General features: G+C 40.0%; 1 protein-coding gene across 4 annotated transcripts in view; it reads right to left on the bottom strand.

The window, feature by feature from the left end:
• rprd2b (regulation of nuclear pre-mRNA domain containing 2b) overlaps positions 1–20,436 on the bottom strand; it is a 27,845-nt gene extending 7,409 nt beyond the window's left edge. Inside the window, exons 1-10 of one of the 4 annotated variants that reach the window (XM_084726723.1) lie at positions 20,045–20,436; positions 8,591–8,720; positions 8,232–8,431; positions 8,018–8,070; positions 7,789–7,915; positions 6,599–6,774; positions 6,156–6,441; positions 5,768–6,022; positions 3,783–3,947; positions 1,599–3,696 (exon numbers count right to left, since the gene is read on the bottom strand). In XM_084726723.1, the coding sequence (XP_084582849.1) occupies positions 1,676–3,696; positions 3,783–3,947; positions 5,768–6,022; positions 6,156–6,441; positions 6,599–6,774; positions 7,789–7,915; positions 8,018–8,070; positions 8,232–8,431; positions 8,591–8,720; positions 20,045–20,240 (3,609 nt within the window). In that variant the 5' untranslated portion in view covers positions 20,241–20,436 and the 3' untranslated portion in view covers positions 1,599–1,675. Of the gene's footprint in view, positions 1–1,040; positions 3,697–3,782; positions 3,948–5,767; positions 6,026–6,155; positions 6,442–6,598; positions 6,775–7,788; positions 7,916–8,017; positions 8,071–8,231; positions 8,432–8,590; positions 8,721–20,044 lie in introns of those variants that run through there. The other 3 variants (XM_084726720.1, XM_084726722.1, XM_084726721.1) reach the window with 3 other exon arrangements.

Here is a 20,436-nt window from a genome sequence, read left to right as displayed (position 1 = left end):
CGGGCTGCATGAGTGACGATCATTGTCCTCAGTAACAGAAATAAGAGCTTGAAGAGAAAAAAGCTGTATCATCTCAGTTCTTTATATTTACAAGCGTAGGGAGATATACAGTGGGAGAGATGGAAGTGCGAAAAAGGTTGAGCAAGAAAAGAATATTATTTACAGCAGGTACTCTGGAGATAGGAACAAGTGTTAACCTCAGCTGCAACACAAATCTCATCATTTCAAACGAGAAATATTAGGACACAGCACATACCCATACACTCATGGAAGAAGAGATCATTTTGGAAACTACTTCTATCATCACTTCAAACATTTTTTAAGAAAAAGATTGTCATTTTTGGGAAATACAGTTATTGGCTTTCTTGCTCCAAGTTCAATGACACATCTGTTAATTACAGCAGCACACGCTTAGCATGAAGACTGGAAACGGGCAGAGAGCTAGCCTGGATCTGTATGAAGGTAATGAAATTGACCTTCATATTTTGGCCAATAGCACTGACTTCTTGGAGTCTTGTTGTTGCTGTGAGGTTGCCAGGCAACAAGCAGAGACTCAAAGAAGTCACCGCACCCAGCAGTGAAACTGTCAGGCACATAAATACCACAACTTGTCATTTCTACACTTCTGGTTTTGTATTGATGAACGTGTTATTAAGTGAACCTTGCAGGTGTTGCTGAGCAGATTTAGTTACCTTTGGATCAGGGGCAGAAGTGTAACGCTATTTGGTTAAGTACTGGAGTGCACCTATGACGTGCATATGCATGTATGCGAATGCTTTAATTGCAGCTTTTTCCAGGCCATTTGATCACTGTTCCTACAGTGGCAAGTTTACATACATTATTCATCTATAACTGACCACACAATGAAATGTTGACAGACTTCAATGTTGCTCTGCGAGTATGCATCACACTTTTCTCAACAAAAAAAAAAACATGAAAAAGACCCTTCTCACTGTAAAAATAGCACAAAGCTGTATGTTTTAGTGATGGTTCGATCTTCAGGTGCTGAAAAATTGATTTTTCCAGAGTGAATATGGTATTTCCTTAGTTTGAGGGGACAGCTGTTCCCATTTCCAGTCTTTACATTTAGCTAACTGGCTGTAGCTTCATATTTAGTGGACATATATAACGCTCAGTAAGAAAGCAAATAATTGTATTTCCAAAAATGTATAACTACTGCTTTGAGGTTTTTTTCCTCTGTATGCCATGACACCCATACCTGTCTCTTTCTTTCCTCTGCTCTCTCAGGTAAAATGATCCACCAATCACACAAATAGGCAAACTAAATAAAGTATGGTTTCATTTTTCTGTTTAACCTATCTGAGTTTTCTTCCTATGGTTATAACACTCTTGCTGCAGACCTAATGAAACTTTTATCTACTGTGTACGGAGAGAAATGGGAAAAAGTGAATGACTGAGGCATGTTACACAACACTCTGCACTATGTAACTGATAACCTCATAGCTATACTGTACAGTGTATTAGATGACTGGCTGGCTACCTAGCTGAAGCACGAATATTCAATCAGCTATTTACACACAACCTAAGGTAGTTTTAATTCAAGCTAATTAACAGAGTAGAGATATCTGGGCTCATACCAGCAGGGCTAACACACACTCTGCACTTCAGCGCAGGGTGCTTGAACTTCTCCTTCAGCATGTCAGAGATGACCACTTCAGTAGCGTGGGGGTAGGAAGGGTCTCTTATGCGCATGGAAGGGACCACCTGTGAATGGAGGACCGGGCCGCTTGCCCCCACGAAACCCCCTTCGGGGCTGATCTTGGTTGTGCTGCTGAGAGGGGGTTCGGCCGCGCAGCAGAGGTCTCTGTGGGATGGGGACCGAAAGGATCGGGGGTCGAGGGCTGGGCAGGTTGAGGAGGGGAACAGGGTTAGCGGTTTGGTTGCGGGGCTGAGCTGGAGGACTAGAGGGGGGCTTGTGGAGTGGAGGGGCAGCGGACTGAGCGGGGAGGCGAGGGGGGAGAGTGTCGACTGCAGGGGAATTAGGAGTGGAGGGAGAGGGTGTGGAGGAGGTGGGGGAGGGAGAAGGGCAGGGAAGAGGTAGATTCAGAGGCTCCTTCACTCGGCCCAGTAAGGGGAGAGGAACACCAGGGTTACCTGGGCGGTGCAGAGGGGGCGCATGGCGTGGGATGAAAGGTTCTTTAACGGTGCCAGGACGGGGCAGCTTAGGGGGCTCGCCTAGCAACGATGTCATGAGGGGTGGAGGGCCTACTTTGCCTCCTCTGGGCCCCATCCCGCCTCGATCTCCTCCTTCAGCTCTGATCAGGGGAGGAAGGGTAAGGGGACGGTCAACGGGGACCAACACTCCGCCGACCATGACTGCAGAGGGCACTGCAGGATGGGTAGGTGGAGGGGAAAGGCGCTGCGGTGCAGGAGGCGGAGGGGGCCGGGGGATCGGTGGAGGAGTGCCAAAGAAAGGGGATGTGGGAGGAGGATGCTGATGGAGGAGTGATGGAGGGGGAGTCTGCATGTTTTCTGTGTGGTAGGGCATTTGCAACTGAGCTTGAGGAGGAGGATGTGAGAGAGGATGGGACGGAGGAGGGTGGAGATGAGGGAGGAGGTGATGTGGGGGAGGAGGAGGCATGGAGGTGGTTATGTCCTCAGTGCTTCCTTGGCCAATGTTGAGGGGAGGAGGGACAGCATGGGGTGAGGGAGGCTGAGCTTCCATGTATTCCTCCTCTTCGTACCACATCGCTCCCCCTGGCCGCCCGCTGGACGCTCCTCCTCGCCGTGACCCTCGGCCAATCACGCGGATACTCTCTACCGTCTTGATGCGCTCTCCAGCGAGTGGGCGGTTAGAGTAGCTTAGAGTCTGGATGGGTGCCCCTTCAGTGCAGGGCGACACTAGTGTCTCAATACGATGGTACTGACCCTCTGTTCCACCTGCAGGTGGGGACTCGTGACCTTTTCCCTTTTCCTCCCTCTTCCCACTCAGACCACCGTCGTCAGAACTGCTGCTCGCCTTACGAGAGCTTGCAGAGTGTCTCCTTTCTCCAATCCCTCTGTTGTTTTCCATCATCCTTAACTGGCTGTGCTGTCCATCTTTCTTACCCTTCATGTCATTACTGGGGGAGGAGGAGACATGCTTCCTCACTTCATCGTCCTTTAATTTTGAGCTGCTCTTTTTCCCCGCTCCGTACCGGGAAGACGAGGAGGAGCTCAAAAAGTCTCCATTGCTGCTGCTGCTTCCTGACGGGGTGATCACAGCGTCCCAGGGTTCGCTACGGTAGGCTGTGGGTGAGAGGTTATGACCTCCGGAGGACCCTAGTGACTCCGGCACACTCCCAGGTGTGTCCATGATCTCGTCCTGGGTGGGGGTGCCAGCAGCCTCGTCTCTTACCGGGGTCCCATCCACCCCATCGGGACTGACGTCACCTAGCGCGAGACTGAAACCTGGATTACCTTGCAAGAAACTGTTGATTTTTGATTCTAAGCTGGGGGGAGAGACAGAAGGTGCTGAGGAACGTGGAGGGGGCGGAGGAGGAGGGGACAGCTGTCTGTTTTTCTCCCAGTCTCTGCTTCTCCCAGGTGTGTCTCGTTTGAGGCTGTTCCCCAGAGTGGGTTTTGGTTTTGGGGTGGTTGGGCTAAGCAGGGTTTTAACTGCTGATGATTCTGGGGAGGTTCGGGTGGGAGGAGCAGAGGAGGTGTTTGTTACACTCTGCAGGAGAGAAGACAAACCTGCACCAAGACAGAAAGTTATTTGTAATTTTTAGTGACATTTTCCATTAAAAATGTGAGTAAAGTGTACTGCCTATGTGTCTCACCTGCTGTGTTTGTTTTAGACAGAGCATTGAGGATGCCTTCAGGTGTGATGTCAACACGTGACAGTATGCTGGCCAAGGCAGGGCTCGAAGGAGTCACTTTGGAGGCTGCTGATTGGGCAGAAGGAGTGGTGGGTGTTCCTGGAGACGGCCGAGCAGGGCTTGCTGCTGAGAAACATTTATAAGACAGAGAGGAATGGGTTTAAAAGCAAGCTGAGAAAATCCCTGAAATTATTTTGATGCATTAATTAATCTAGAAGGTCAAACCTACGTTTTCCTTTACACATCAACATTGTCTCTCAGCTCTGTGACCATCTGATCCAAAATGTCTCAGATAATTTTTAAATATATGAAGTAAGAAACCAATTTTTGTTCTTGTCCAAAGACCTTTCAGTTCATTTTATTCTCTTCAGTTCTGCATGGAAGTGGGTTGACATTGCTGTATTTTAGAAGCTGTAAAGCCAGAGTGAAAATACTGTTATCATATAAAACTAGGAGCCCTGAAGCACCACTGATTCGACCGTGTCATGCTAGCTTGTTAGGAAGGTGGTGTAGCCTTTTTCGAAAGGAGTCCCTTCACCTCTTATCTCAAGATATGTGAATGAAAATTGGTTCAATGGGTACCCAAGAGCCACCCCTTTAAAGGCTATTCTATTTGAATATCTCTACATATTGGGCCCCCTAAACAGTGTTGTTATTTCACAAACTGGGTATTGCTGGAAAGCTGAGACTCTTGTGGATACATGAGATGAACTATGTTTATGTGTGATGATGTTAGTGCCCATTGTAGCCATTTCATTGTAGTGAGACCATTTTTTTTTTTACCTATAAATGATATATTTTGTATATCATTATATTGACCTATTGTGCCCTCGACAATTATCACAGCCTCATCAAACTCCACAATCATAAACTAGAGACTCATGGGGCATTCAGAGGATGGATAACTTTCCTGGGTATATTGACAATAATGGAGTCTCTTGGTGGCTTTATGTGGTATTTTGGAGGGGATTTGTGACTACTCTTTAATCAATTCTCAAGTGGTCAAAAATGTTTAAATTTTGCACCAAATATATGTAATAATTGCTATCAACCCAAAAACTACTACAACTGCTTATGAGACATGACAGAACATTGGAATGGCCACTACCATTTCCATTCGATAATTTATGATTTAAGGTTTATGACTAGAAATATTTGACAATTCGCACTATAATCTTGAGGCTCCAGCTTTCACATGATGTATACCACTTCTATGTAGCATAACCCTTACCAAAATTTCAGTCATTATCTACTCATCCTCATGCTGATTAAAGGTTGTGTCTAGTTTTTTAATTCACACAACATTGCTCAAGTTCCACGGGAAAACAGTGTTGCAGAATCTCCCAGACAATGTAAGTGAAAGGTAACCAGTTATCAAACCAAAAAAACAAAAACAAACAAAAGAATCCCCATAAAATGCCTCCATACGGCTCATATGGCGTGATCCAAGTGTCCTAAAGCCACGACATAATGTTGACTTGTGCACACTCACCATCACACCACACACACCCAGTTCTGACGTTGCACACATTAAGGTGGCTAAAGTGGCAAGCTAAGGATCTAAAGTAAAGATTTAGGCTAAAAACATGGTGCAAATTACATATATAAAGTCAACATGCCATGCTGGGGCTTTAGGAGACTTGGATTATATCAGACAAATAGTGTGGAGGCATTTTATGTGTTTTTTTACATTTGAAAATGGGTCACCATTCACTTAAATTGTTTGGGGGATTCTGCCACATTGTTTTCCTGTGAAAACCGCAGTGTTTTGTGGACTAAAAAACTAAACTTGACCTTCAATTGCCTGATGTTAAAATTGCAGTTCCTTGTGGCTCAGACAAAGCCAAAATATCATCAGCAATAAGTTATTCTGACAACAAGTTATTGTCAGAACTTGACTGTGCGTAGCTGCAGGGTCTGATCGCATTGATCCTCTCTGAACACACCTGTGTTCTTCATGGCAGATGTGAGTGAACTGAGAATGGAGCTGATCTTTCCCAGGTCCACCTTCTCCAGATTGACTCCCAGAGGGGTTGTTGGAGCGCTTTGAGCAGTAGCAGAGGTGGGAGTCACTGGAGTGGCCGGGGCAGCAGCAGAAGAATTGGTCTTTGAAGCTTTTGTAGGTGTGGTGGGAGGCTTTGATGCTGCATCTGACTTTGTAGTCTTGGCAACAGCAGCGGATGGCTTGTCTCTCTTGTCATCTGCTAGTAAAAATAATTCAAAGAGCTCAAACATTTTCAAACCTGAATCACAACACTACAACTTGGCAGCCTAATACGGATCTGTATGGAAAATACAATCATCACCCCATTACAACACTCTGGAGCCACTAACCCCCTGCTGTGGCAGCGTCAGCCTCTTCATCAGACATATCCATGTCCTCCATGTCTCTGTTGTCACTGGGTATTTCTCCTTCATCCATGGCCTTGCCATCAAGCTCTGGATCCACCTGGGCTCTGGTAGCCCCCAGTCCCAGGAAGGGTGAGTCAGACCCAGTGGGAGAGGGAGCATCCTCAGAAGGTGAGGGGATGGGGGAGTCCTCTGGTCCAGGCAGAGTAGCCTTGAGGGAATCCAATTTCCTTTTAAGACTGGCCACACGGTTGGCAAAGGCGTTGTATGCCTAAGAGAATACAGAAAACTGAATTTAATTGGAGATATGAGGAAACTTTTAACTGTTATCACATTTGTATTATTTCCTAAGATCAATATAGGAACAATATCTTTCAGTAAATGCTAAAAGCAGGGAAAGTGATCATGTCATTTGACCTAACACTCACATTGGCCACAATCTTAACCTCCTTGTACTGCATTTCATAGAAAATGTCTGCGTTTCCCAAAGCTTCCAGCAGAGGAGGCCCAGTTTTCAACTCTTTGTCCAGGAAGCTGACAAACTCCTGCAGCTTCAGACTGCCATCCTCAAAGTCCTTAGCAAACTTGTTCCCTCCAGCCTTGTCTGGAGAATGCACAATTGACAAACAAACAAAAAGTTACATACAAGGTTTACACAAGTTTTAGACTGTTCAATATAAGACACTGTAAATGTTCAAATGAAATACAGACAACATTTCACAATTAAAATAAATGTCAATGTGACTAACAATTGTATATCACTTGTCTGGCATGTCAGGGTGCTCTGACTGATCAGCTGACCCTTAGCAGGCAATATTCATTTGAAATAGTTTGATTGGTGGTCTCTATAAAGGACAGTAAGAGGAGCTGATTAACACCCACCATGTGCCAAATGTGTGTATATTTTCCTTTTGGCAGGAAAATCTCAGAAGGCTATCTGTCACACTGGCGGGTAAATGTTTGCATCAAACTAGTCATGTACCAAAAACTTATGCTGACAGTCTCTACCAGGCTTTATTGTCATTATTGCGTTGAACACATACCGAAATACGAATCGAATTGGTCTCAGTCAGTGAGATACATACCCCTAACTTATACTCAATATACAATCGTAAGAACAGTTAAAAAATAATGCCACACAGTAAATACTTTCAGTCGACATCAGGCTATAATGCTTCCAGCAATAGGTTGGTCAGCCCCAAAATCCTGTTTGGAGCACCCTTATCAGTAATATTAATATTTCATGAGAAAATTTGTGAAATAATTTTTGTTAAGACTTCTGAAAATGAATCTGGAACATGAGGCGTTCAAGTGCTCTTGTGTCATCTAATCATCTAATTAAGGAACAACATCTCTTTCCAGAAACAATATCCAGATAACTCAGAATAATCCACAGACCTTCCTGTCAGCAGTTTTCATTGTAACTACTTATTACTGATGAATATTAGCAGAAATAGTCCCGTTTCACCTCCACTGGTGTGAAAACTCTTGTTTTGACAGGGCATGAAGAGGACACAGATATCAGTACAAGTGTCAAGTATGTTTGTGGCCTGAGACATAAGAGTAAACAGGACAATGAGTGTGCGACGATGCAAAAATAAGGTCAGTGACATCTGACCTTTAAGTCTCTTAAGAGCCTCCGTGCTGCAAACATCCACCCTGAGAGTGGCCAGCTGCTTCTCCCTGAACTCTTCTTCTGCAACTGCTCGCTTATATCTTGACAACTGTTCAATGAGGGAGTGGGGCTGGAAAAGAAACAGAGTGAATAATTAATAGAGATGACGAAAGATACAGCACTTCTTTTTTTGACAAATTCTAACAACATGACAAAGTAATGCAAGACTTACTGTGAACTCTGCTACAATCTTGGACTTGAGGGCAGCTTTGGTGTTGGTTGGGGCTAGAAAGTTAAAGTAAAACAAAGCTTAATAGAGCTTAATAACATACAATCAGACCTGCAATGATAAGTAAAGTGAAATAAACTATTATTATTGTTATTTAACTTTTAGATTTGATTAACATGAGTATGTCAGGGTGCAGAGTCAAGAGTACCAAACTGACCATTTGCCAGTGGAGTCTCCTTTTCTTTCTCCTTTTCTTTTTCTTTTTCTTTTTCCTTTTCTTTTTCCTTCTGCTTCTCTCGCTCCTTTTCCCTTTTGTTCAAACTGGCTTTGAACTGGGCAATGACCTCCTCAGGATACACGCTCCTCTCCTCCCAAATTAAAAATATCCTTTCCACTGACTTGCGGACCTTCCCATCTCTGACAATAAAGCAAAATGACAACAAAACATGGCAAATCTCAATACCAGCAGACAGGAAAGAGACACATAGCATTTCAGACTTGTAGACCAGATATGTTATACCAGTAACAGCCAAGTAAAAAAAACACTACAGCTGAATAAAAATTCTATATACTCACTTGATGAGCTGAGCAGCGTTAGGAAGGACTTCTGCAAAGGCAGAACGAAAGACAATTGCGTTCTTTCTTTTGCAGTTCTGTATCACATCATTGGCAAGGTAGAAGAGATTCAAGCGGTGATTGTTGTCAGCTGGGAAAAAAGCAGACAAAGAAGAAGGGATAAATTCCTCCCCAGGGTACACAACTTTAAGAAATGTTTAGACCCAGGAACTCAATTAAAAATGTCTAACTAGATTTCACAGTGTGTGGCGGATGCAGATATTTGGGATTAAAACATTCCAATAGTTTACCTCCCACTTTAACACAGGGGATTATTTTGTAGCTGAACAAGTGATGAATTGCAGTGTTTCCTCTAGGACTTTTTTCAGCAGCGGGGGCAGGCGTTCTGTTTCTCTTTTTAGAGAAATATTTCAATAAACTCATCTGAAAAATGCAGTCAGTTGTTACATAATGGTGTGTAGATATTAACGTAAGCCTAATACTATCAATTAGTTTACTCACGTTAGTGACACTGAGTTGGCACCGGGCCAAATTAACTTAAACTACCGATAAGTTACGTAACGTTAGCTGGTCATCAACATATTGTGAACGTTCATTTAGGAGTGGCAGGCCGCCACTCCTAAATGAATTTAGAGGAAACACTGAATTGATCAGATCAATATATCACACGATTTTATGTTTTCATAGATAAATTGTTATATTAGTGTATATTTGGAAATATAGGTAACAAGAAATTGCAGTACAACTGAATTGCAAACCAAATCCAAAGATACTGTGTGTGTGTGTGTGTGTGTGTGTGTGTGTGTGTGTGTGTGTGTGTGTGTGTGTGTGGAGAGAGAGAGAGACAGTGTGTGAGTGTTTGAGAGAGTGTGAACTGTATAATGGTATAATGTTTGCACGTAGTACATGTGTTGGTCACACTCCAACACATCTTTGATAACATTATCACATGTTATATTTTGTTGTTGGGTTTCATCCGAAAGCCTGTAAGGCAGGCCCCACTGCCTTAGGGTGCTGGGTGGCCCTCCACCCATTTTCTAATTCACAGTAAATATAAATTGATTCCCAACAGTTTTACCAGGAAAAGTCATCTTTCTTTCATCTTCACCTTTCTTTTCTTTTAGTTTCTATTTTCAAGTTATGGGCCTTTCAGCGCTCATTCATCTTATATGATCTATCATTAATATCTATTTATTAACTGACCCCAGGCCTCCTCACTTTCCCCCCGGCAAACATAATGCCATAAGGCATTAGGATCTGTGATATTATTGTCAGTGAATAAAAACAGCACAACAGCAGCATCTGCTTTTGCTGGTATAATTATTTCATTGATACGTCCAGAAATCTGTTTTCATAGTCACATAACTTTAGTATTAAACATATATGTCCAAAAGACACACAATATTGGCAAGGATACAATGACATCACATGCTCCCTAAAATAGTTTCATTTTGAGGACCCCGATGTTACCAGCAGAATTCAATTACAGCCAGTAAGAAAGATTTTTGACTAATGTTCTCTGACTTTTAGGAAGAAAACAGGTTATATATAGCTAATAAAAAGTCCAAATTTTTCCACTATGTCCTAAATTGTTACACTTTTTATTAGTATTACCATTATTTTGGGCATTCATGGATAGTATAGCTGAAGAACGATGGGAAAGGAGGGAGAGAAATAAGAGATGACATAGAGTTGCAATTAGTCAATTGAAAGAAAATAATAATATTTCAATAACAGATTAATTGTTTGTGGAGGTTTTTTTTTCAAGCAAACATGTCAAACACTTGCTGGTTTCAGCTTCTTAATTGCAAGGATTTGTTGCTTCTCTTTATCGATGATGATGGTAAATGAAGAGTCTTTGGGTTTTGGACTGTTTGTTGGACAAAAGAAGCCGCCTGAAGATATAAGATATCACATTCAGCTCTGAATATTTTCACATTTCAGAGACTACATGATTAATCTATTAATCATGAAAATAACTGCCATATTAATTGGTATTAAAAATAATTGTTACAGCTACAGCCCTAGGATGGCATGCAGCAAAAGGACAGCAGATTGAAATCAAACCAGGGCCACTGCGGATGACTTGGGGCGCACACTCTACCAAGTGAGCTTTCAGGATGCCCCCACATCATTGCTATAGTCCATGCAAAGGAGCTGTATAACCTGAAGTGGAAACTGACAACTTTGCAGGCCCTTAGGGACGCATTACTGTTGTGTCATGTGCTGAGTTTTTCCAATACCAGAATTCTTAACTTCAGTACGAGTATAAAGAAACCTACTACTGCAGCAAGGCAACCGAAAAAAGATCATTTTTGTCTTTTTTTCCCCCTTTTATTAACAACCTGGACACAGTGACATTAAAGAAAAAGTCACTGAACCCTGTCTGGTTTTGCTGTAAGTCAGATTTCAGGCAGGACAATAAAAAACAAATAGAGCTCAAGTCTTGAACCAGCACTTCCATCATTTTTTAGTATTAGTTGGTTTTAAACACTGAAGTGTGATGTATTTAAGTATTGCCACTTTTGACAAACCTTCTGTGCCACTGGGACAAATATAGCTGTATGAAGAAATAATCAGCATCACTATGGAATTCAAAGAAAAAAGCAAGTTCACTGAAGAGGTAAATTGACATTGTCACAATTTAATATTGATTTTGGAAACAGGTATAAGCTATTGTAATCATGTGCACTGCAGAGTAATAACATAATTTGAGTAACATTATTGCATTGAGGGGGGCCATGTTAGAAGATAAAATTAGGAGAAAAAGCATGAATTTGGTCATAATTTAGTCTAGGATGGAGACAGCATTATTCTGCCATTTTCCTGATGAAATTGAGGCTTATAGGGAAATTAAATGCAGATGATGTCATTATTTTACAGCCATTACCTTGCGCAATCAACATTTACTTTAAGTCAAACCAAAAGAGTTACATATTTCAACTTTAATCTAATAGCCAGCTCCACAAGACAGAAAAGGGAAAAAACATGCTCTAGTCTGTTCAGTCAAACACTGTGTAGTAAAAACTAGAGCCAATAAGCCCAAAATGTCAGAATATGTGAAACCCACAATAAGGGGCAATAATCAGGCACATTTGGGTCATTATTAAAAACCAAACAGATTAACAATAATGACTCAAATAATATGAGGGTGACATGAGTTACTCCCCCTTGAGTACACAGACAGCCTTGAACAACAACAGATGACAATTCCCTTCTTAAAGTCAACAACCACTCACGCACATACAAAGCCAAACACACTGCATGGATGGCTTGGAAATACAGATGGTTACGAAACCCCCAAAAAATCAAATTACAATATCTGGCCGGAAGTCTTAACTCTAATTCCATTCAACTATCCAACACTGGAAGAGAGTTAGCAAACACATTTAATTTAACATTTAGAAGAATGAAAAGTATTTGCAACTTCAGTCAATTCATCTAAAAACGATCCACAGACAATGTAGGACCAACTCCACTTAGGCCTTATGTCAAACAAGATGAAACCTTTTAAGACAACCCGAAAGTATTATTCAGGCTGAAAAAGTATTATATGTGCCAACAGTTGATTTCTTATTTTCTAAGACCAGTTCTTATAACAAAGTTAGCGATATCTGTTTTCAACATCAATGAACTTATTGCTTTTTGGATATTTTCCCAATGAAATAATACTTGCTGGAAAAATTTTTAAAAAATCGTTTTATTTTAACATTGGCATTTATTAGCATATACATGCGGTCGCCCTCATGTGCTGGAGAGCTGAGATTCACCTCATATCTGTGCAGAACCCCAGAAAGACCTTTTTAAAAGTGTCTGTGTGTTTTGTGTGTTACATTTTGCAGATTCTACCAGAATCTTTGTGATTTGAAGCTTAGCTTCTTTCCTGTGTCGCAGGTTGTGCTTTCATGTATCTGCTTTATTATACCATTTAATACCATTTTCAGCTGATTGGTTTTCATCAGCAGTAACTTAACACAACTCCTAACATTTCCTGATTTCGCTGCTTCATAAAAAGTCTTTTAGATAATAAAATACAGGTAGGACAATTATTGTGAAGTTACAGGAAATTACATGCGTTTAGCTAGCGTTTTCCGGCCACCCGACTCAAGACAAGCGTGCCTCGAGACACACCTTCAAGTCGTTAGCCCAGATGCAAATCCCTGACACATGGCAAATCAAGTCAGCATGTGTATGGAAAAGGGCCCTATGAGAGTAACATTCATCCGGTCGGTGCTCACAGTGAAAAGGAAGTCACACAAATGGATACAAATCCATTATAAAAGACCAAAGGAGCGACAATGGCAGTTAAAGGATTTTTCAAAATATTGTCATAAAAACAAAAACACACAACAAAACCCACATGCAGTGTTCATTTAAAGCTTAGCATTGATTAAATAAAATAAACCAAATAACAGATTTTTTTTTTCACAACATAAAACAATATTTCCCTATTTCAAACGCAGTTTAGTCCCTTTTGATCTTGTATGCACCTGATTTGATTCAGAGCCATCAAAATGACAAACACATTCAGGCAGTAATTATATTGATCATTTTTGTAGTTTGTAGTTGTAAATATGTTAAAGATGTTTTTGTTTACTAAATCCAAAATTGTGCTATGATGCACTAAGACACAGTACACACAAAACAATACTGTACCTTATAAGATTGCATTCTGCATATTTCTCACCCTGCCTGGAAGTAGCCAAAAGAATCTTCACACCTCTAACATTATTCAACAAACGGCCAAATTACACGGGACACAGATGCATTGCAACACCTCTGTCGCAGCAGAGCACATCCATTATAATCAGCTGAGGCCGCACCACTGACCACAGAAGCCGTGTGCACCCACACAAACAATATGCAGCTCTTCTCTTCTTTTTGGTCTATCTTCTTCTCTGAACAAGTGGCTCCGTGGTCAACAGCTCTAAACATTTCTATATAAAAAAGGAGTACATGCTAATCAGTCCAAAATCGCTTAAAAATGATAAAATACACAAATAATTAATTAATAAAAATGATAAAATAAATATCCCATTTTACATTGTAACAGAGCCAATACAAGCAGCAGAGAAGCCTTGTGGGTGTAATTCAGTACCAGTTAATACAGCCTACGCTTCCATAACCAAACAGGGCTGGGCAATATGTTAAGATTTTCGACCCGCCATCGTCAGCCCATCAACCAGCGATTGGTGATATATTCCCACCACCTCTCCCTGTCCTCTTGCGTCTCAGCTGGGAGAAGTATGCAGGTGGCAAATTCACTATGTTAAATACGCTGCATGTACTCACTACGCCCAATAAACAAAATAAACTCACAAAGTGTAAAACAATAAATATTCTCACACCTATTTCATTTTTTATACAGAGAAATGCAACCGGAATTCCTGAACTAAGACAAGCGTAAGTGGCTTGTTAACTCCTCATAAGAGACACTTCATTCAAACTCAAAAGAAAATCATGTAAATCTCACTAAAACAGTCTTTGTTAGTTTGTTGACTCTTCCAACAATCACTAACTCAGTTTTGGTTTACATAAATCCTTAAGTCACCACATGAAAGAAGTGTAAAGAGTCTGGCTCTGCAGGCTGTTTACCTCTCACTCCTCACCCAGCTTAGTACACTTATGGTCTGGTTCAGTGGGTGTGTACTGTGCCACTGGATGAGCGCATATTGTGGAGCAGCAGCTGTCATTCTGCTGACTATTACATTAGGAAAATTAACAAATATAACCCCCAAAATTTGCCAAAAAAGAAAAAAAAAAAAAAAAAACAATCAATGGCAATGGATTCAGCCCAGCCCCATAATCAAATGGATTAGCCAGTTATCTATGTAGAAAATTCTCCTTTATGCAACAAAACACTACAAAGACAGAGTCTGTGTAGCAGGTAAAAAAAAGGGTTCCACTCCAGGGTTTAGTATTAATGTTTTTTGTTCTAACTTGCTTGGTCAGGCAAGTGGGTCAGAAATCTACTTAAAGTTGCTAGTCGCATTTTATCTAGGGCTGCAACCTCTATAAAACGTCAGAAAAGATTCAAAGATGCTCAAAGTCTATGGTGATGTCATTAAATGTATCTTTTATTACTCTAAAATACAAATATATTCAGTTAAATATGATAATAAACAAAGAAAAATTTCCATATCATTATTCGCCAATTACTTTAACGATTAACCATTTACCAAAAGAGTTTTAACAGTTTAATCCTTTTTTACCACTTGCCTGATTGCACAAGTGAGTTGCCAGATTGACTTCCCCAATATGGCATTTTATTTGCCCCAGGCAAGCCAGCAATCCTCATTTTTAAGCCCTGTCCAACTCCAGTATACACAACTTATGCTACAAATATCCCAGAAACGGCATGTTGGCAGTGGTACTCAAAGATTATTCTGACACTATTTAGATAATTTCTGACAATCTAACTATAAAGAGCTTTTTGCATAACAGAATTTTTTTTCTCTTTTCAACTATACTACCTTTCACAATAATAATGGCCAACTTTAAAATTAAATAAAAGATGACGTGACAAAACAACTGCAAAAATAATGGGTCTCTGAGGATACGAAAAAATGGAAAACTTGCTGTCAGCTTTGGAAACTGGTTGGCATGGATTGTCTTTATATCTTTTTAGACTTTTATAGATATAGAACTTAACTTATCACTGCCTACAGCCAGCAATAAGTGATGACTGGTAGATTGCCTCTTGGATAGTTGGCACCGCTCTCCATCAGAAAACAATGGCTCAGCCAGTGTGCAGCAGTCCACTGTGTGCTGTCAGCATAAGTTTTTATCACGGACTGCTCTGTTGGCAGTGATGCAGCGGGGGATAAAAAAATGCCTACATGAGGTTTTGCCTGAGACACTGGCAATTCCCTATTAAATAATTCAAAACTCCAAATTTTAGGGCTGAGACATATAGAAGACCTAGTACAGTTGCAGCACAAAGTTTTCCTAAGTAAAATAAAGTTATACCACAGTTACACAAAATTTGTTTTCTTATGTTATCTCAGAAGCTAGACTAGAAACTCCATGCTTATTCCACTTAGGCTTTCAACATGGGTGTGCATTTCTTTTCACACTTATACATTTAACCTGGATTAAGAGTGGACATCAATCAAATCTTCCATGTTTAAAAATTGAGCAACAACAAAAATGTGTGAACAACAATTCCTTGCATCTACCTTTCATGTGAATTTTCCTACTGGATGTGATGATACTGTTTTTACATATACACACAGTCTTCCATACATATAAACATTCAAATTAGCATCATGTAACAAAAGTAAATCCTGTTGAATGCTGCCTCAAACAAACTTCCACAACAAATATTTCATTTGGTACATTAAACAGCCCCTAGGCAAGTTATTATCATTTCAGGATAATAAGCCATCAGTCCTCACAAAAGTTTAACCATGTACCAAAAGATATTTCTTTCCAAAAACAGGAAGCTAGTTTTTGCAACCTGAAACTGTGATGAGAAAACAAAAAAAAAAACATCAAGTAAAAAAAGAAGTAAAAAGATCATTCTTCTTATGACCTTGCCTCAGTAACAAAATAATACTCCACAAAAAAAACAAAAACAAAAAAAAAACTTTGTCCTAGATGGATTAACAAAGTCAATAACCAACATATGAAATTTTCGACCATTAATTACTCCAGATATCAGAAATCTGTCATCTTATAACACAACAACTCCTCCAATGTACAATTCTTGTTTTCAACAAAACTGTTTAGTTAGAGACCTCTATGTACATTTCTGTAAACCTGTTAGAAGACAGCTTAAGATATACTTGCTTTAAGTAATAATGTTAGGGATGTACTGATCAACCAGCCAGAGACCGTAACCATATTTCAGCGTGACTGGCCCTGACCAGCATCATATCCGATTCTGTGGACGTTACTGTCACATACAAGTTCTGCACGATGGTCACGTCATGTGCGCAACAGACAAACTGACCGTGATATCACACCCACCACAGTGCTAATCACAGCTACACACACTCAGACACATGCTTGAATGAAGTTGGTGTCAGCAACAGATTCCAAGAACAGGACAAAGAGAAGACAGACAGTCTACAACAAGACAGAGCAGCTCACAATGTTATCACATGAAGTAGCATCCTGCGAAATCTCTCACGAGACTGCGTTCCCCTTTTCATAATCTTATTATAAAATAATAATAATATAATTCTTAGAAAGACTGAAAATCGGAATTGACTAAAGTCAGAATCGGCAGACCAGACTCTTAAAAAAAAAATTGGAATCGGCCATGTAAATTGGAATCATCTCCATCTCCAAATAATGTAATAACATTCAGTCAGAATAGCAACAACAGAAGAGTAAGAAGGGAGATTGAGTGGATGGAGTCCAAAGCAACAAACAAAATGACTTGTGATTTGACAAAATAACTAAAAATAGCCACTGAATTGATTATACGATAGTTTGATGTCTTTAAGAGTACAAGCTAATGAAATGAGAGCAGTTTAGTGGCTCTCGCATTGCACTACTTCAGTTTACCCCAAGAACCCATGTTTGACAATAACAGTTATGGGTACTTACTTCCATATTAATGAAGTTAGATGCTGCAAATGTGTTGAGCAATCCAAGGATTACATCTAATCCCAAGAGTAAAGTTAGACCTCTTATCACCATTGCAGTTCTTTAAATGCTGCATGCAGGCCTCACAATACTTCACAAGCCAGAACTATGGGGAGTAAATTTGATGCCACTGCAGTAAGATGCATTGTAATGTCTGTGTAACATAATGATATTCATAATATTAGTTTGTAAGTCAAGACAGGAAAAACTTTGCCAATAGGCCTGTCCATCAATAACATGCAGACAAACTGTTAATTGTAGCATAAAGAAGAATAATTCAGATGACACTGAACAAACTGGTCAGGGAATGCACAACCACCCTGAATTAGAAATGAGGCCAAACACTTGTCAGACTCCAGTAGCACTAGTCTGCAAGGGCTATCTGGTGACACGGTCTACTCGTGAAGCTACATTGACAAGGGATGTATAGTCCTACTTTGTTTTTAAGTTCGACACAACCCATGAGCACAAGGGGAATTACTTTAGTGTGCAATCATGCTATTTCACCATATTTTCATCATAGTTAGACTCTAACTAGAGCTGGGCAATACGGAAATAATTAGGGCTGCAACTAAAGATTATTTTCATAGTCGAATAATCAGTTGATTATTTCCTTAGTTAATCACTAGTAATAGTTGTTTGCCTACAAATGTCAGAAAATGGTGATAAATGTTGGTCTGTGTAAGACCAAGAGGATGTCCTCAAATGTCTTGTTTTGTCCACAAACCAAACATATTCAGTTTACTGTTACATAGGAGTAAAGAATCAAATTATATTTACATGTAAGAAGTTATAATCGGAGAATTTTAACTTTTCATTTAAAAAAAATACTTGGTTAAAAAATTATTAATTGATTATCAACACAGTTGGCAATCAATTTAATAATCCATTCATAACTGATTAATGATTGCAACTCCAGACAGAATCAAATATCACAATACTTTTGACTAAATAGCTGGACATCAATTTATTCATATTGCAACAATATTATGAGGATGACTACGGGTGCTTAGACAAAATATTAACCCAATGAGATTTTTGACTTAAAAAAATCTTTAGTAGTGTGGTTAAAATGACGTGTTGTGGTTATAAAGTCGGTAAAGGCAAATAACAGAACAGCTAGAATAGTCACCTTACTGCAATGCAGCCTTTAAGATGAGGAAAAGACACCCATACAAAAAACACTTATGCCAATATAACATCCAAAATCACTTGAGTGACTGTGCAAATCTGCTTGGCTAGCACAAGTTAAAAATAATTACATTTACTTAAGGAGTTTTACACAAATATACAGTGGGCTCTATTAATACCAAGAAACCAACACGAGGCAAAGTCAATTTGGTCAGCAAAGTTTAAGGAGATGTTTGGTGGCACTTCCCTTAAGTGCATCACTAATTTATAATGCGATGACACTGAAATGTGTCTTGGAATTAGCTCTGCGCATATCTTTTGGCACCTTGTTTTACTCATGTCATGCTCAATAAAACACTTTCTGCTCTACAAAAATATGAGCATTAGTGGGAAGAGTACTGCAAATCTGTACTCAACTGCAAGTACTTTGACATTACTAAATATTACTCAATTACAAGTGAAAGTTCTGGTGTTAGAAAGTACAAAGAATTCTTCTGAAAAACTACTCGGAGTACTAGTTACTTTTTATTGTTGGTGTCCCCTCCCCCCTCTCTCTCTTTGTTTTTACATTTTGCTATTCAATCAAGAGTTTCACTTTCTTCCAATATTCACTTTAAATTACTCCAAACTCTTCTCATTTTTTTTTGCAATTTTCAATTTTTTGGTTTTCCCCACATTTAAAGTTTACATTTTCCCAAGTCAATAAATGGCTCTGCCAGACAAAACAATGTGAAATGAGGTGCAATGACTGCTATTTCTAGACTACTGATTAAATATCCATAAAGACATTTTTAATTTGTTAAATTCTCAATGGTGATTAACCAATTAATGATTAATCATTAAGATCATGACCCTAAACCTCTGCTGCTGCAGTGTTTAGTTTTTCGTCCATATGTCATTGTTTTCACTGGTCTGTTTGTGATAAGATAACTTTCTACTACAAAAATGCAAATGAAAGGTTTGGACATTAATTTAAAAAAAATGCTCAGAATTTAATTGTGATTATAAAAGTAGCTAAGTGCATAACATACTGTATGCATTGCACACTTTAAGTATGAGTACAAGTAAAGACTTGAAAACTACTCGTAAAAGTACAAATACCTCCCCACCAAAAAATAACTTAATTATAGTAACTTCAGTATTTGTAATTAGTTACTTCCACCGCTGGATATTAGCCTCAGCATCACATAAACAACCATGCATGTTAGACGATCCACCATTGAACTTGCAAACACATCGAACTGCAAAGCATCGGTGCTGTATGCAAAGCATACAGTGGACATGAAACTAAATATAACTAAAGAGGTGGTAGCCAACTTTTTCTGAAGAGTTCATTCGTTGACATAAACAATCGACTGCATGACAATTCTTCGTGAAAAACAGAATCTGTCAACCCACATCCAGACCATCAAGCCCGGGAGGCCCATCTGTAAACAGAGCTAGTAGCGAGCCCGTCACGAGCAGTGAACCGTTAGCGTTAGCTTAGCCAGAATTAGCGGCTAATTTCAAGCTGTGATAATACATTATTATACATTTAAAATTCACACAAGAAATTACGAAAATCAGCATTGTTTTGTTTTGCATTGAATTGCACTGCACTTCACGCAATGCTATGACAAGACGCTCAAGCTCTTTTTTCCTGATCACGGTCAACGCAGAAATGCATTTGCATTAGCTAAAGTAAGCTAGCTAGAGGGTTAGCTTGGCTCAGTGGGGCAGCCTACTCACATTTCTTGAGCCACTTCATCCAGTAGCGAACGATAAGACCGTGGTGCTTCTTGTTTTCAATGCACCACGTTGAAAGTCCCTGTATTGACTCCATAGTGTTGGATACTCCTTGAAACCGCCGGTCCAAAGACGCTTCGAGAGCGGCGTTGGAGCTGCGAGCTCCGTGGCCGCTTGCAGCCCCCGAACCGGCCGCCATCTTTGCTTGTCTCACACTGCTGAGAGCTCGCTGTTGGTGCGGATGAAGCAGCTAACGTACTGTAATGAGGACGACTAGAGACACGCCCCCCGTGTTTTACTTTTAACGACATTAACTATATTTACAAAGACAAGTCACAGTAAAAACACAGTAGAAAATGGCATAGTTGATGTCTTATGTTAGACAAGGCACCAGC

Source organism: Lutjanus erythropterus, chromosome 9 (assembly GCF_056507025.1).
Source record: "Lutjanus erythropterus isolate fLutEry1 chromosome 9, fLutEry1.hap2, whole genome shotgun sequence".
Lineage (NCBI taxonomy): Eukaryota > Metazoa > Chordata > Actinopteri > Lutjaniformes > Lutjanidae > Lutjanus > Lutjanus erythropterus.
This window is presented reverse-complemented; position numbering and strand designations above follow the sequence as displayed.